Source organism: Mercenaria mercenaria, chromosome 3, assembly GCF_021730395.1.
Source record: "Mercenaria mercenaria strain notata chromosome 3, MADL_Memer_1, whole genome shotgun sequence".
NCBI lineage: Eukaryota > Metazoa > Mollusca > Bivalvia > Venerida > Veneridae > Mercenaria > Mercenaria mercenaria.
In genome coordinates, this window is record NC_069363.1 from 723052 (window position 1) to 739923 (window position 16872).

Sequence of the window (16872 nt, forward strand, 5' to 3'; positions counted from 1 at the left end):
ATTGAGGAAACTATTTTTCCAACTAAAGTGTCTCTCTGCGCGGTCATCAAAATTAGATAAACGCGACAATAAAACATCCTTCTTCATGATATATTTCGTACGTTCTGAAACTCCTGCACCTTGGGGTGTAGAATTGTTTTCATCTTTCTCGACTAGTGAAGTGGGTTCAGGGATTCGAAGTTTCGATTGGTTTTCCAGTGGTGATGAAGAAGTTTTAGTATTGTCAAGTTTATTTTGCACAGAAGTTTCCACTACTTTAGTACAAGGATTGCTGTGTAGAGGTAAACTGTTTGCACACTCGTCAACTCTAGTGATTTCAGGTAAACTGTCTATGTACTCTTTCACGAAGATACTTCTGTTGTCAACTTCTGAAGGTAATAATGTGTTGTCAACTTCAAGACTAGCTATTTCTTCTACTACTTTCAATTCTGCTTCAGTTTCAAGTACTTCTTTTTTACACTGTAAAATGTGTAAACTGGCTTCTAATTCTTTTTGTCCTTTTTCAACTTGTGCTTGTTTGTCTGCTTGTTCTCTTTTTACATTTATTTCAAACTCAGTTTGTTGCCTTTTTAATTTTTCTTCCTCTACTGCTATTTTTAATCTTATTTTAGATGTTTCAAGACTGGATTTCTTTGTTATCAGCATTTGGCGCATCTTACTTTTACTTGATGAAGTTGAATGTGCACTTCGACTTTTTCCAGCACTTTGACTGTTCCGAGTTGTTTTACTTTTAACCGAACCACCAGACTATTGTTGGTTACTTTTCACTGAAACATTATCTCGACTTTGACTGTTCTTGTTGTTGAGGCTCTCTGTATCTGTAGCCGATGCTTCACTCTGTGCTACTTCACTCTGTGCTACTTCAATCTGTTCAATAGGTTCACCTATTTGTTCATTTACAAACTCTTGAGCATTTCTTGACCTTTTCTTCCATGGACTGTTTGATAATTAAATGCGACCTTAATTCGGCTTCTGCTTCTTTGGTTTTAGCTTTTTCAAATAAACACATAATTGGTCTGATAATGTTACGTGTTTGTGGTGTTCTTCTTCTAATATTTGTTTCAGTTCTCCTAGAACAGTTTTATTTTCTTTATATGTTTCTACTAGTGTTATGTTTTCTTCTATTGTTTGATGAATATTTAACAGAATACGGCCAAATTCGCAGACTCTTAATTCATACATTTCTTGTCCCTTAATTGTAAGTTTTCTTGTTCTTCTTGAGGAAGTCTTAGCGGGATCAATCTTATCCTCAACTTGCTGGTAAACACAGTCTTTTTACTGTAACGACCTTTGAGTTTGCTAGTATTTTATTCATCGATTACATCCCTCCAGAGAGGCAAGGTAAAAAGCTGTAAATACACACAAACAAATAAATAATAAATACAGTGAAACATAGGTATATACAAATCAGACAAATATCGATATTGTCTAAGTGAAACCTGAATAATATGACATATAAACTTCCCGGACAGCGCGGTACTACCTTACTAGACTATACCAGATCTAAAAAGACCTGACCTGTTTTAAATTGATTTAGTCCCAAATAGTGTGTTAAATTACACAATATTTTTCAATAAGGAACACCGTATACATACTTTATTAACCTTAACGTTTGAAATTAATTAATTTATTAATTATCTAAATAGTTCTAGGATTAAATATTAGACATTTTGCTAATTTGATAGTAACGTAGTTCACAAAAATAGGTTAAGTCTCTCTGACTTAATAAACATTATTCACAGAAAAACTGTTTTGCTTTAATTTGCTACTGTTCACTAATATGTATGTATTGAGAATGCATATCTTTGATTTTATTGCATATAGAAGTAATGTATAGTATATATATAGTTCATAAAATAATGTAGAATCAACGAGATATCGATTTTAAGGGATTTGTTTTTAATTTATCAAGACATATGAACGAACTAATTTCATACTATACCTTTTCTTGTTTTCACTGTCTTCTAGACTAAACATAATACATATCTATACACACATGGATTTGTAAATATTCAGCTGAAAATGGTAACGTAGTTCACTGATTTCTGTGACAAGACAATATCGCTGAAGATTTTTTTATGTTTCTAAACTGCTCAAATATTTTTGCTAAGTTGTCTTTGTGCAAGTCACCTTTGCAATGTCATGCAATCAAAATCTGTATACAAAAAAAAAAAAAAAAAAAAAATCATTCTGGCAGTTTGTAATCAAAAGTAAGCTACCCGGAGTTATGACAGGGTATTTTTTGCCAATTTTGGACCCTAATACGTACCATAATATTATAAAACATATCTTTCAAGTAGAAAGAAGTAGCTGTTGTATAAAGTCATTTGTGTGTGTGAATAAAAATTCGGGTATGTTTCAAAGTGTTCAGTCACTCATAAGCAAAGAAGAGTGTGTTTAATTAAGTGAAATAGAAAAAGTGGAAACTTCACAGGTCGCTCAACACGACAAAAACGAAAAAGTTGCAGACTCGGTTTGAATGAGCCTGTTCATGGACGGTAGTGGAAAGAGTTTTGTTTACAAAATTTGACCATTGAATACAGCGAAGGCGATTGGTTAATGCCGCTGACTTCGAATCACTTGTCCCTGACGATGTGGGATCAAGTCACACATGGGACGTTGAATTCGTCGTGTTCTTTATGTCCAGCTTGCTTACGGCAGGTCGGCGGTTCTACCCAGGTGTCCGTTCGTGATAAAATAATGCAAGGAGTGCACCTTTGGCTTTCTCCAGCATCAAAGTTGGAAAGTTACCAGATGGCTTATAGGTGTGTCGGTTAGACTTTGAGCCCAACAAAAATATAATACAGGTATTCTATCCACAATGCCCCTTTATCTGGTCTCTTACTACAAGGGGTGTTATCAAATTACCTGGGAAAAAACTAAAGTATCCTATTTTGCTTCAATTTGAAAATATGATAGACAACAATATATTTGATTTAAATATTAACTAACATATTTCAGAACATTTGCCTTATAATAAATCGTCTTTAAGACGAAGTTATTACATCTTAATTTACCTAACGTCATTATACGCTTATCATTTCAACACATAAATGATCCATACAGTTCGTGATTATCAGTAGTTTAATGCATCTCGACTTTCCTACACTTTTCGACGAGCAAATAAATGCTGTTCATGTGACATTGCTGTCGTATGTTGATAACGGTCTCAAACTACTAATTAGACATTAAAGGCATTGGTCCATCAATCTTATTTTACATTTAATTTGTCTTTTCCATGATTACTTTATTCAAAACAAAACAAAAATCCCTTAGAAGCATTATATATCCAGATGCAATGATTTTCTTGCACTTAATCACATCATAAAATACTAAGATACAGGTAAAATTTAAGAGTACAAAAGCTTTACAAAGTCTGATATTTTATTTAAAATTCAAAATTGTTCAAGCAATATCGTAACAAAAATTTTCATTATTGGAATAATTATTTCATACGTCTGTCCATTTCAAGACAGACTACTGTGTGAAAAAGTAGAATACATTATAGCGGTATAAATAAATATTTAACGCAATTTTCTATGATAAACAATTTTAAATACCTGTTTTAAAGTCAGATTTAAAGTCAATGCTTTAAACAAAACATTAATTATTCACTGTATTTTTATGTCAAGATATGATGTCTGTACTAAGAATTTCGAATTGTTGCTTAATAGCGTATCTTCTGATGTCTATCAAATATAAATACAGAGAAAGAGACTTCAATTCTTAAACATGTTTTTAATATTCCCATTTATTTAACACATCGCTATAAAGAACATTAATTGAATGAGATCGTTCTAGAGAAAAAAAAAAGGAAAAATATATAGCAATTTATATTTCTGTCTTATCTTAAAAGATGTCGTACTGCTTCTTTCTTTAATTTCTCTATATCGATATTTTGTTATCTTCCTATCATTTCATATTAATTTTTGCTATTACTGATTAAGATAGAAATAACTGTCCACTGTCGGCATCCCATGGAATACTATATAATACTATTATTGTTTTGACCAGCTCTACAGGTAGAATTAACACACATAACCACTTTTTGAGTACCATCATTTTAATACTATCCAAGACAATTATTGAATTAAACATTATATTACATTATCATATAAATGATATCGAGACCTAAAGAAATAAGTCAAAAATATGTGTCTGTAATAAAATAATTAGAATATCTAGTAATACCTGCCTATCATTACTTCCTAAATTGAAATAAAAACTAGTACAACTTTCAGAAATTAGAAGATTATGCGAAAGAAAAAATAGGCCATCAGTAAAATTACTCTAAAAAAAACATTTTGCATGACAAGACAATTTGGTTTACCGCCTCCATTAGCAGTTATATATATTCCATCATTCAGAAATAAAGTACACCAATATGCAGTATTAAGACAAATCAAATAGATACAGTAACATTTAAACGTTTATCAGCAGTTTTAACGAAAGCAAGACCTTTATGAGCTTAAAGACAAGCAGCTTACACAATAAAGTAATACAAACCAGTATTTCTTATCATTTGCATGGATTATGCCAGAAAAGTTTACGTAGACACTTTTCTGGCATAAGCTAGTTTCAGATATGACTAAATGTTCAAAAGAAGTCATGTTACATAATTGGAATATTTAGTATTTTATATAAATATCATTGTTGATCCATTAAGCTGGTGCTACGGGGCATAAGGGATATTGTTCTTTCTATAACCTCTCATGAACAGACCCAATGAAACCAAGTCCGCTATTATTTTGCTTGATTTCATTCTAACTAATAACATAACTTGAAATATCATGCTTATTAGAACAAAATAACTTTAAAGGTATTGTGACTTTCATTCAATCATGTAACTTCTAACAATAACTGTTCTAATATATGTTCCATGTTAACTTCTTTAACTTTGGCAATTACTTTTAGGGCTATAAGCACTGATGTAAGATAATTCTTTGTCTTTGTAAAAAAAACCTAGGCATCGTTGGCACTTACTAACAAAGACTATCACTGTCAGGTTTTGATATTTAATGATGAAATCATAATGAATCGTATACATTATGTATTTTGATAAATCAGAAACACACTTCCCAGCTTTGCAAGACCTGTTTAAAATCAAACTGTTTATATGTGATTATTTTTTGATATTTTGAATGCCAAATACTTTTTATTAAACATTGTAGAAGAAAAAAAAAATGAAAATTTGACTACATACTTTAGAAATCCTTCTTCTTACATTCAGTTTTTTGGAATTTTCGTGATTTTACCGAATATTGAGTTGCATAAAAAATAAAGAAAGTTCGATTTATTCCTTGTTTGAAAGTTCCATTATATCCTCTTTAATTAAAAGATAATATTATATGTGATTTGAAATTAAATATTTCATCATATTATGTATTTTTCATCAAAGTTAAGATAAGATTGCGTACATTGCATTTTACTATTTGAACTTTTTTGAAATAGTTTTGTTGTATTTTGAAATTCATTGATCTAGAGCAAGTATCTTTCCAGGAGCTTAAGGAATATTATTATAAAGATTGTATAATTGTTTTGAATATTGAAGATAACATTCTGTTAAAAAGTGCGTTTGAGATTTTTTTTCCAATAAACAAAGATATTGTCTTTCGGTGACATATTTAATTTTTCCAGATGGCAAAAATTACCCTATGGCCCAACCTAAGAGGGTTTTTTTTTTCGTCGATGTACATAACATATTTACTTTCTAAGCTAGGTGAATAGCGTTATCCGTATATATTGTTTACCTTGCTGTAATGATTAGATTATTAACTTCTTCCCCATTTTTTCAAAAAGAATATATATAGTATAGGGAATTTATTCGAACTAAATCACCACACAATATACAAGACCAATTACGGCAAAGTGCCTAGTAGTACAAACGATCTCGCACATGCCACAGGACGTCCACTAGCCCAGTAAGATTAGTTTCGATGCTGCTTTATATCCGAGCCCGAATTGTACTACCGCTTCGTACCAATTCAACATTTGCTTATATATACTCAAATCTCTGTTCTCATGTTTCGCAAATCAGAAGTGACAATTTTGTCTTTTGACTAATTGGGACCAGAAAAGCTATATTTGTTTTATCTGAAAGTTAACTGGCTAATATGCATTATGTCATCACTAGCCGGCACCTGGGTAGAACCACCGACCTTCTGTAAGCCTCACATGAAGAATTAATAGTCCCGAGTGAGCCTCGAACACATCGATGAAGAGCAAAGTGATTTTAAATCAGCGGCCTCAACCACTCTGCCACGGAGGTCCTTTTTCCACAAATATAGCAAATAGCAGTATTGTTTTCTTTCAAATCTGCTGTTATAAATTCATAAACTGCAGAGGGACCTCTAAACTTGATTTCGATAAGTACACATATCATAGTCATAACATACAAATCGCAGCCATATCCATGATTTATTTTATTTTTATTTTTTGATATGGTACATCCTAACCTTTCCGTAGATTTTTTTTGACCCGGTATGTGACTTTTTGAAGCAGGCAAGGTAGTTGATATTTTCTTAGTTATAGCTTAAAATAGCATTAATTACAATTAATGTCTTTAACTGTTGATGATAATTAATCAAATATACCTTTCTTCACTCATTTTTTTCCAGTCTTATCATTATTAATGGATAAATAATATGGTGTAAATTCGTTTAATGCTTTCTCTTCAGAGAAACATGGAAAGCATGATTAGCAGAAATGACCTTTGTGTTGATCTTTTTTGTTATTAAACAATTATTAGAATATCAAATCCAGACATAATGATCTTAGTTAATACCATATCTAACTGATCATTATATTGAAATTTTGATATGCACAATACAATGTGAAAACATAACCATATTAATTCATATGCCTTTCTGAGAGTCTTTTAAGTATTAGAAATTGTCTTGTACTTTTCAAGTTGTTTAATGCAATAGATAGAGTGGAAACTCCACAGGTCGCTCAACAAGGCAAAAACGAAAATGTTGCAGGCTCGGTTTGATTGAACCTGTAATAAACGGTAGTGAAGCTCAATGCTACATTTCACGCCCTCTAGCAACTGTTGAGCAGAATTCAACATTTACCCTGTCAATTTATCTAGTTTAAACTGAAATTCCTTCGAATATTTAAAACAGTTTCGGTACCCTGGTAAAAAGTGTCTGCCTTTCTGCACATTTTATTAAATATCACTTTTCATGAATATTGTTAATTCAATCTGTATTTTTCTTAAAAACGTCGCATATTTACGAAGTCTGAGAGGATACATAAATTAAACGATATCTAAAATAAGTAATACAATTCTTTTATTCCATCAGAACTGTTTTTTTTTTGTTTTTGTTTTTTTTTTTGCATTTTCATTTGAATTAAAATACAGTCAACTGGACAAAAAATGATAAACAATTCGCATTTAGTACATTGTTAAGACCAGAGGCCGTATTCATAAAGCATCTTAAGTATAAGCATAAGAAATTGATTAATTACTTAAGTATTACTCAGGTAAAAAATTTATTGTACTTAAGTATATTTGTTATTCATAAAACAACTTAATAAGTAATTCTTGGCTTTTATTGTGGACGAAAACATTAATTTCAGACAGATACAACATGCACAATTATGCTTAAAGTGCTTTTATCTGACAAAACAACACTTTAATCGTACTCGCGAGGCCATTTTGTTTTCTAACTTAAGTCATTTCTAAAGTTTAAGCTGTTTTATGAAAAGGACTTAAGTTTTTACTTAAACTTAAGCTGAAATCACCACAAACTTTAAGTAAAATCTTCAACTCAAGTCAAAACTTATACTTAAGATGCTTTATGAATACGGCCCCAGTGGTTTAGCAGTGTTGACTAGTTTTATAATTTAACTATTAGATTCAGACTCACAAACATGAGTAGTTATAAGATTTACACTGTACGGGCACATATTAATGAACTTAAATAGCAAAATTAGTACTGATTGCAAGTATATGTCCATACAATACAAGTCGGTAATCGGTTTGATTATAAATTATAGTTCAATAGGGTAATGATTTTTTCTTATAAGAGAGTAAAATAAAACTAAAATATACGATAAAGAAGACATTAAGGTTTGACCCATGTAACAGTGTATCGCTTTTTGAATAGTATTAAATTCATACAGTAAACCTTTTTTCATTAAAACTTTTTCAGGGACGTGTGTGTGCGTGTGCGTGTGTGAGTTTGTAAACGCTGCCAACTGGGTAATTTCGTATGAATACACACCAACGTACTGGGGATACGCCTGGAATCGGGGAATTCCCCAGTTCATTTTAACAACACCATGTTACTCCTGACCTTCAAATTAGTAATACCTCGAAATTTGAGCTGATTCTGAGCGACAGAAATTTATTCCCCGGTACGCCGGTTCTGGTCATACACATATCTCACACACAATCAGAATTTTACAACGGTGAGTATCTTTCGCCATTTACTGCAGTTCCCCAGTTTACCTGTATACAACTCGTAGTACATACACACAAAGGTTTAAATTATTTTCACTAGTTAAACATATGCTTTCGTCATTATAAGCTTATGAGTGAAAAGATTATGTTGATTAATTCATCAATTACCAATAAAATATCTTTTTACGTTCACAAGACAGTATTATATATTTATGTTACCGCGCATCTTTTCCGGCTTATTGTGTTATGCGCTTTTATTTCTAAGTTAATGACTTGATTTGACAATACTAATGTTAAACTGATAATATCATAATACACAGGAACACTGCTCAAAATATACATACATTCTATGTATATTCATCGCATTTAACAAACTCTCAACTTCAGGCGCGGTGCTGAAATATACTATTTCCTTTTGAATTACCGTGTTGCATTTGAAAAAATAAATGTAGTAATACCTCCAAAGATGTTCATATATTCAGCTCATAATACAATTACCTATGTAAATTCAACAGTAATTAATACAGCAAAGCCAGAGAATTTTAATACAGTTTCGTTATTTGTAAAAAAAAGAACAACAACATTTGTACATTAACATTGATATTATTTACTAAACATCAAAGAAATGCATATGAGGATCTGACTCCAGTACGTTTAAAATACTGATTAAGAACACGTGAAAAAAATAAAACCTATATCATACAGTAGCTAACTCATGGAATTATCTTAACACAGGATCGTCATGCTATTTTCGCGCTGATTTTGTTCAGTAATCGCGATGTGTTGAAATCTATGATGTAAAAATGTACCAAAAGTAAAAAAGATACTAATACCTCTATACAACCTGTGCTGCATTTGAAACAGCATTTGTTATGTCATTACCTCCTACGATGTTTATACATGTATAAGCAGCTGTCAACTTGTTACGCAATTATCTACGTATGTTGAAGAGTAGTGATACTACAAAGCCGAAATAGTTTAATACAGTTTTATTTTATTAAGTATTTGTCAAATTTAAAGACCACATTAATCATAACATTAGTACATTATCTGATTGATTTTATCTACTACACATCAAAGAAAATGACACAAAGATCTGACTTCAATACATTCTTAAAACTGTTTAAACACCTGGAAATTCTAAAGCCTAGATCATAGCTAACTCGTGCAACTTAACACGGGAATTCCATGCTATTTTTGCGCGACTTTTTGTTTAGCGATCGAAGTATAGAAATTCATGATAGAAAAATGTTTCAACATAGCATAGGTTATAAAGTGTGTTGTACATGTCCGAAATAATTGTACTTTACGACGGTTCAAATAAAATGATAATGCTGCGGCTGCACGGGTTTAGGATCATTTGGCAAAAAATATAGAAATTGTGAGACATCAACTAAACACATGGGAATCACAGCAAAACAATTCTCATGCAAAAAAGTAAATGAAATAAAATTTGATGTTCACATAACGAACAGATATACCCTACAGAAAAATTGTCCCCAGATTCTGCAACCTGAAGCACACTTTTTTAAAACTTAATCATGAATTTGCTATATTTTCATAAGCGTCTTATCTTTATAAACTGTCGCTTTTAGCATTATAAATGTTATTAAGTTGTTACACAAAACCATTTACGGGTAAAGTTTGAAAGCTCAAAATTTCAGTGCGTTGCTGACATACCCAAGGGTAATTTGTACAATGCATATGCTCATTAACCAAAAGGAGTTTTTTTCTGTCACTGACATTCCTATCATTCTACAAAAAGGAAGAGTATGACATACAATTATATCTGCACATGATATTTTTTTCAACTTCAGGTCCGTAGAAGTTCAATTTGATCAAAGCCATGTTTTAAGAAATTTTGTTTGTTGGACGGGGTGGGAACGACCTCACTCACCTGCTTATCAGTTTTGTTCATTCAGTGATACATCGCACCGTGCGCTTATTGTGGTAGCATTTTATGTGGTATTTTGGGGAAATAAAGAACGAAAATTATTGGTGATTGAACTGACAGTGCTGATGAAATAGAAACAATCACAGTATTCTACAGATGAGTTCCCGAGGTATTAGAAAATACAATATGTAACGCATTGTATGAATTCACAACTTATTATACATGTACTAATCGTTTGATTGAAACTTGAAAACAGAGAAATTTTATTGCGATTGAAGGAGTTTATTGAATATAAAGCTTTTAAATACATAACGATATTATTCGTTGTTACATATATGGTTATTTCATACTTCACTCATGTAACTAACCAACACAAAATAAGACATTTCCCTATTCGGTGACACATTAACGCAGTATTTATTATGGGTGCAAGTATATTTATCTTTAGTTTTGACAGTGGCATACGTATGATTTACTGGTATTAATAGCATTGAGGAAAACACAAATATATAATAATCATAAAAATACTTACGATATAAACGTTTTGATTAAAACAACAATATCATGAATTTAAAATACCTATGACTGATTGCATTTTAATCTTCCTTGATCAGAACGATTTTTACACGAGCATTCCGTTTCTGCATGTACTTTGTTTTGATAGAGTACTGATAAACTTTGTGGTAATTTCAGCTGTTGCTTCAGTTTTCATTCTCCTACCTTTGTAATGTTTTACTTTATATACAATTTCTTGATCGAAACTCCAGATAGTTTTGTTTGCAATTAAATCATGTTCAGGTTCTAAAGGAAAAATTGTCACAAAATTGGGAAAAAGACTTACGAGCGTGGGATTCGAATACACGACCTTCACAAATTTTGAATGGTTAACTATGTAAAGTCAACGTTTTACTGAAGCCTGGTTTTCTAAAAAAAAAAAAGGGTAAAAACAAAACCTTTATATGGGATAATAGTTTGGAAACAAAATAACTATGACTGGAAATGCTGTAAACTTTGTTGAAGTCTTTTTTTAATATTGATTGCTATTTTCCCGGGCAAGAAATACCGATTTTCATGCAAAAGTCAGGGACTGCGAGTCATTGCGGAGTTTAAATTAAGATTCCCCGATTTTTATTTCCTGTTTCCGCATATCGAACCTAAAATTTTATTTTGCATTTAAATAATCGCAAAATTCTTTTTTCTAAGAAAATCAAGTTTTCGTTAACCTGTTATCGGAGAGAAAAGCGCAAATAAAAATAAATGCTTTGTTTCTGTCATTCTTCCTGCTTTAGAGTCATGTGTTTGTCTCAGTTCTATCTTATTCAAATTAATTACCTACTACTATTGTTTTCGTCTCAAGCCTGAGTCATGAGTTGATATCCTACTCTGGGAACGTCATTTTTGTAATGCCATATTGGGAGATTATCCAAATAAGTTGTCTGTGTTTTTGTTGTATGCATGATTTCGTTAATCCAAATGGTTTTTAAAGGAACCACACTAATATATTTGACTGTTAATTCTGTCTTTTGAACGAGTAGAATTGAAGGAAAAATAAATTGTCTGCTTAGCACAGATTCAAGGGCGGAACCAGGGATTGGGGCATTTTTTCTCGCTCGCTACGCTTGCATAGGTAATTCATCATTTGTTCTGGGTGAGAATATAAATATGCATTTTTTATCGCTCGCTTTGCTCGCATAGGCAATTTGTCTTTTGTTTTTGTAAACAATGCATTTTTTCCTGCTCGCTACGCCCGCACAATAAATGTCCGACAAGTTTGCATGAGCTCCTATAAAGATTTTTATTTTACGTTAATAAACTTTAATAACCCCTCCCCATACAAATCTTCAGAAATCGGGCTTAGAAATTCCATTTCGGGATACTTAAGCAAGAATAAGTCTGACGAGTCATTAAAACATGGACTACACGTAGCATGATATTTGGGTTGATTTTATCATAAAACCTGTGCTTTTTCAATACCAAAAAAGCACCTCAGAACGCCAAGAATGCACCAGATGGATCTACTGTTTTCAAAATTTTCCGGTGGGGTGGGGGAGGGGGAGATAGGGACATGTCCACGGACCCTCCTAGTTGTTCTACTACAAATACACCCCTTACACAAAATCCTGTATCCGCCCTGAGATTTGTGAATGCCTAATTAATTTTTTTGGTTAAAACATAATGAAGGAACTAAAACATACAATATTACTTATTCTTGCAAACCAGACGGGGATTTCCGGTATCTTTACCGGTGCTTGAAAAGTCCATCTTACACCCCGGGGTGTAAGATGACTCTCGTGCTGTAAATGACGTATAAGAATTACATAATTATATGTAAAAGATTTGTGTAGTAATTTATATTCTATTTAAAAAACGGAATGAAAATTCAATACCTTGACAGTTCCTATTGGTTCCTGATAGTATATTTCTTGATTCAAATCACGTTATTTTATCAAAAAATCATAACCTTACGCTGCAACTGGTAAAACAAAACCGGAACTAAACATTGTTGTTTGTTTTGAAACGTCATGACGTCTTTCCTGCTTACGGACGTAGGTTTCTCACTGCCATAAGAAATAGTTCTAAAATAAAAAGGTGTTCAATTTATTTTATTTTTATTATTATTTCTTGAAACCGATATGCAAGAAAAAGATTCTACCACTGGTTATAGGTGCAGATGGAAATATCCGGCTCTCGGGTAACTGTTTAGGCGGTAACTCGGCAGAGAGCCTTGTTACCGCCTAAACAGTTACCCTCGAGGTCGGATATTCCTATCTGCACCTACAACCAGTGAAAGAATCGAAGTTCAAAAGTTGCTGTAGGCAATGTAAAGTGATTTAAGCAGACAATTTATAAAACCAGATACTGTTTTGTGCTTTATTATGTCCCTGCATCATGAGTCTGGTTTTGTCTTCGATTGTTCTATGTCTTGTCATAAACAGTTATTTTAATACTAACATTGGACATAGACAATTTTTGATTGAATGTCGAATGATTGACGTGCTACATGTACCTACATACAGAATATAGAACTTTCTCTATTGTCTTACCGCCTGTTTTCGGGTGGTTAGATTCGCTGACTTAAAATCACACTTAAATACTCACTGATTAAGGGGCATTGGTTCAATCCTTGCTACCGACCAGGTCTCTTTATGTAAGAAAGATGGCAGCTCGAGTACTAGTACTTGATCTTTCCAGGAACGATTGTTGGGTAAACTGCCCACCTGACATAACTGAAATAGTGTTTAAATTGGCGTAAAACCCATCAAATCAAATAAAGTCCCTCGATTTTCTTTTCTCATATATATGATATGTAACATGAGCTTCCGCATTCACCATTTTAATAGCTTGTTCCTCGTTTCAACTTCACACACGTACCCGGTTAGTTATACACTTGTACCTCATTTAGTCTGTACACTAACTCCCCGTTTTGTTGAAACACACAATTCCACATTTCGTCTATACACAAAACCCGGTTTGTTACACATTCACCTCAGTTGGTTTAAACACAAAATTCCCCGCTCTGAATGTGAAAAATCTCATTGCTTAACAATTGAAGATAGCTTTAATTTAAAGCCTCGGATAATTTTAAGATCAAAATAATAAGAGTTGATAGAAATATGATAACTGTAGCTACAGTAATAAAGAAGTTCCCAGTTGGTAGGTTTATAGCTTACATCCCCGATTGGTTGCGTTTACATGTGTGTGTGGGGGAGGAGGGGGGTGGGGGGGGGGCATAGGTTCAAGCCCCACTGGGACCAGATTTTGTTTTCCTTTTATTTTTTTTACTACTTTATACATTTTTGAAGGCATATTATTGGTTTATTGCTCAAAAATGAAAAGTGAAATCTTGCTGTTCAAAGTGAATTGATCAGAAGGAGTCAAAGTTAGACATATTTACAAATACTGAGTAACATGCAGTAAACGATCTTTATTTTGCCTTTACTCTTTCGATTGTGGAAGAAATGTAGGTAGGGTTAACTTTCATCCAAAGGTTATTTTTGACTGAAGCAAACACTATTTAAAGCATTCCTGCAGGACTCGACCTAATTTTTTCAATGTTGAAGTAAAAAATCTGTCTCATAAAATCATTTTACTTGAGGCACCTAGAAAACATGACATTCATAGCTTTATTTTGTATTTTGTTAGGGTTAGGGTAACCTTTTGTATTTTGTGATTATTTACCAATAGTTTGACGTTTCTTTTATCAAAAATATATACTAAAATGAATGGTCTGCAACCCTTTTGGACAGTGACCATCAAATTTGTATCACTTGAGTTTGAGGAAATATCATGAAGCATACACGATTTATAAAACAAAGGACGATATAAGTTGCTTAAGTGTTGCATACAAGTCTCTCACTGGATACTGTATATTGTTCTTACATTGTTGTAAACATTTGCCATTAGGTTGGTCATACCCAATATTTAAAGACGTAACCAAATCTACGCAATTTCTTAAAAACAACCATAAAACAAATGAAAATACGTTATTTTTTATTTTTAATAAATGCATATTCACATTCCAAGACCAAACAAAAGATGCCGTAAAGACGCCATAGACATTCGCTACCAACACTATCAGACCCCCACTAAAAGAAAAATTATAATACTTTTTTTTTCTTGCCTTATACCTGGTGCACATATTCCTGACTCTTTTCGTACTATGTATATTACGCTGATTAATGTAGTATCATGTACCATTATTTGTGAACAGAAACATCTGTAAACTGTTTTGAAAATAAAAGTGTAATGTTGTTGAGTTTAACGTTGCACAGTGACAATTACATGTCACAGATTTTGTTTATACGAAACGTTATATGATACGCAACAGGACACGATGCCAACGACATAGAAACGTTACAAAGGAATTCGTAGCGTTCCGATTATTGTGCATATTATTAAATGGTATTGAAAAATAACTGAACAATACAGAGATTTAAATTTCAACAGTGTTAAAATATGTGTTGTTATACAGTTATCTTCTTCTGCTTGTGTTTGATCATCTCAATACCACCGGGGTTTTGCTTTTACTTCTTTTACTCTTATAAATATTTTGAATGCATTATTATGCAATTAAATCTAAATGGCTTCATGCTAGCAGTTTTTATTGATAAATATGAAATTGCAATGTCATTACATTTAAGGTCCTGACTCAAGAAAAAAACAGTCCACTGATCTCGATAACGTCTGCCTGTTTAATATAGAGAGCGATCCATTTGAACAAAAAGATTTGTCAGAGCAATTCCCTCAAATTGTAGAAAATATGCTTCAAAGACTTGAAGAATATGACAAAGGTTCAGTTTCATGTCAAATACCTAGAGTGGATTCACGTGCAAACCCAGCATATCATGATGGATTTTGGCAACCGTGGCAGTAATGGAAGAATGAAATGTTTTTGTCTTGTTGAAGCGGCTGTCATCTGAATGCCAAAACTGACATATTTTTTAAAAAAACATTACTTTTTGTGTGCATGGGCTACATCTAGTGATTTGCATGTCAATTACATTTGTACATACTTCTCTTTCATATATCAACCATAGACTGTTCAATACAAAAAGGACATATTTTCTTATTGCATTTAATGTTTTAGGAATATAAAAAAGTTCTAACAATAATGTTGACTTTATTACACATGTTATTTTACAAAAGACGAGTAGCAGTTTGATATGTGAGGACATCAATTAAGCTTGGGAGTGTGCCTTACAAAACATTTCAATCGTGTTATTATAATATACTTTAAGAGCTAAAAACAACAAAAAATCGATTAAAAAATAAACCAGTTTAAAACCTTTCTAAACAAATAGATGTTGTTAAAGACATATCTTATTTTCTTAAATACTACATTAAAAATTTACACATTCTTTTAACTTTCAAATGAGTTGTGTTTTTTAGCTTGACAGTTTACTTTAATTAACTAACCGATTCAACAACAAAGGTTTTCTGTTGCCTCTGCGACTGTCTGTATACAGTTTATTTACGTATTTATCTTATTTCAGGTTTGAATGATGACAGTTTGTATATTATTTCTTTTTTATCTTATATAAAATGAAATGCATTCATAGAAATAAATAATAAATACTTGTATAATGTAAAATAAATCATAAATATTTTATAGATCATATCAGTAAATCATTATAATGTCTCTTTGTTTTGTTTTCTTGTTTCGGTTTTACGCCGTCTTTCAGCAGTATTTCAGTTATGTATCGGCGGATTGCTCACCTAAGCAGTGCTCCTGGATTCTGTAGCAGTATAAACCTGTTCTCAACAAGTAACTACCAACATCCAATCATGAATCAGTGGTGGAGAAGAAATGATTTCCGTCACAATGTCTTCTATCAAATTGCCACAGTGAAAATATGAGCCGCCGAAGATCTAACTCACGAACCCCAGATCCGTAGATATGCGCGCTCACCCTATTGAGTAAAGTGGGCGGGCTATTTCTGTTTCTTCTTTCGTGACGAGACATTTACAATGTTGCTTAATATTCTTCAATTTTATTATTTTTTTGCCTTTGAGAGAACAAATAACACCTTCTGAGCACAACCGTAGAGCCACGCAGTGCAATGTAGGCACG

General features: G+C 32.3%; 1 protein-coding gene across 1 annotated transcript in view; it reads left to right on the plus strand.

The window, feature by feature from the left end:
* LOC123525034 (arylsulfatase J-like) overlaps nucleotides 1–16410 on the plus strand; it is a 75122-nt gene extending 58712 nt beyond the window's left edge. The window contains exon 9 of the mRNA XM_045303712.2: nucleotides 15443–16410. Within this exon, the coding sequence (XP_045159647.1) occupies nucleotides 15443–15675 (233 nt within the window). The 3' untranslated portion in view covers nucleotides 15676–16410. The remainder of the gene's footprint in view (nucleotides 1–15442) is intronic.
* Nucleotides 16411–16872: the final 462 nt, after the last annotated feature.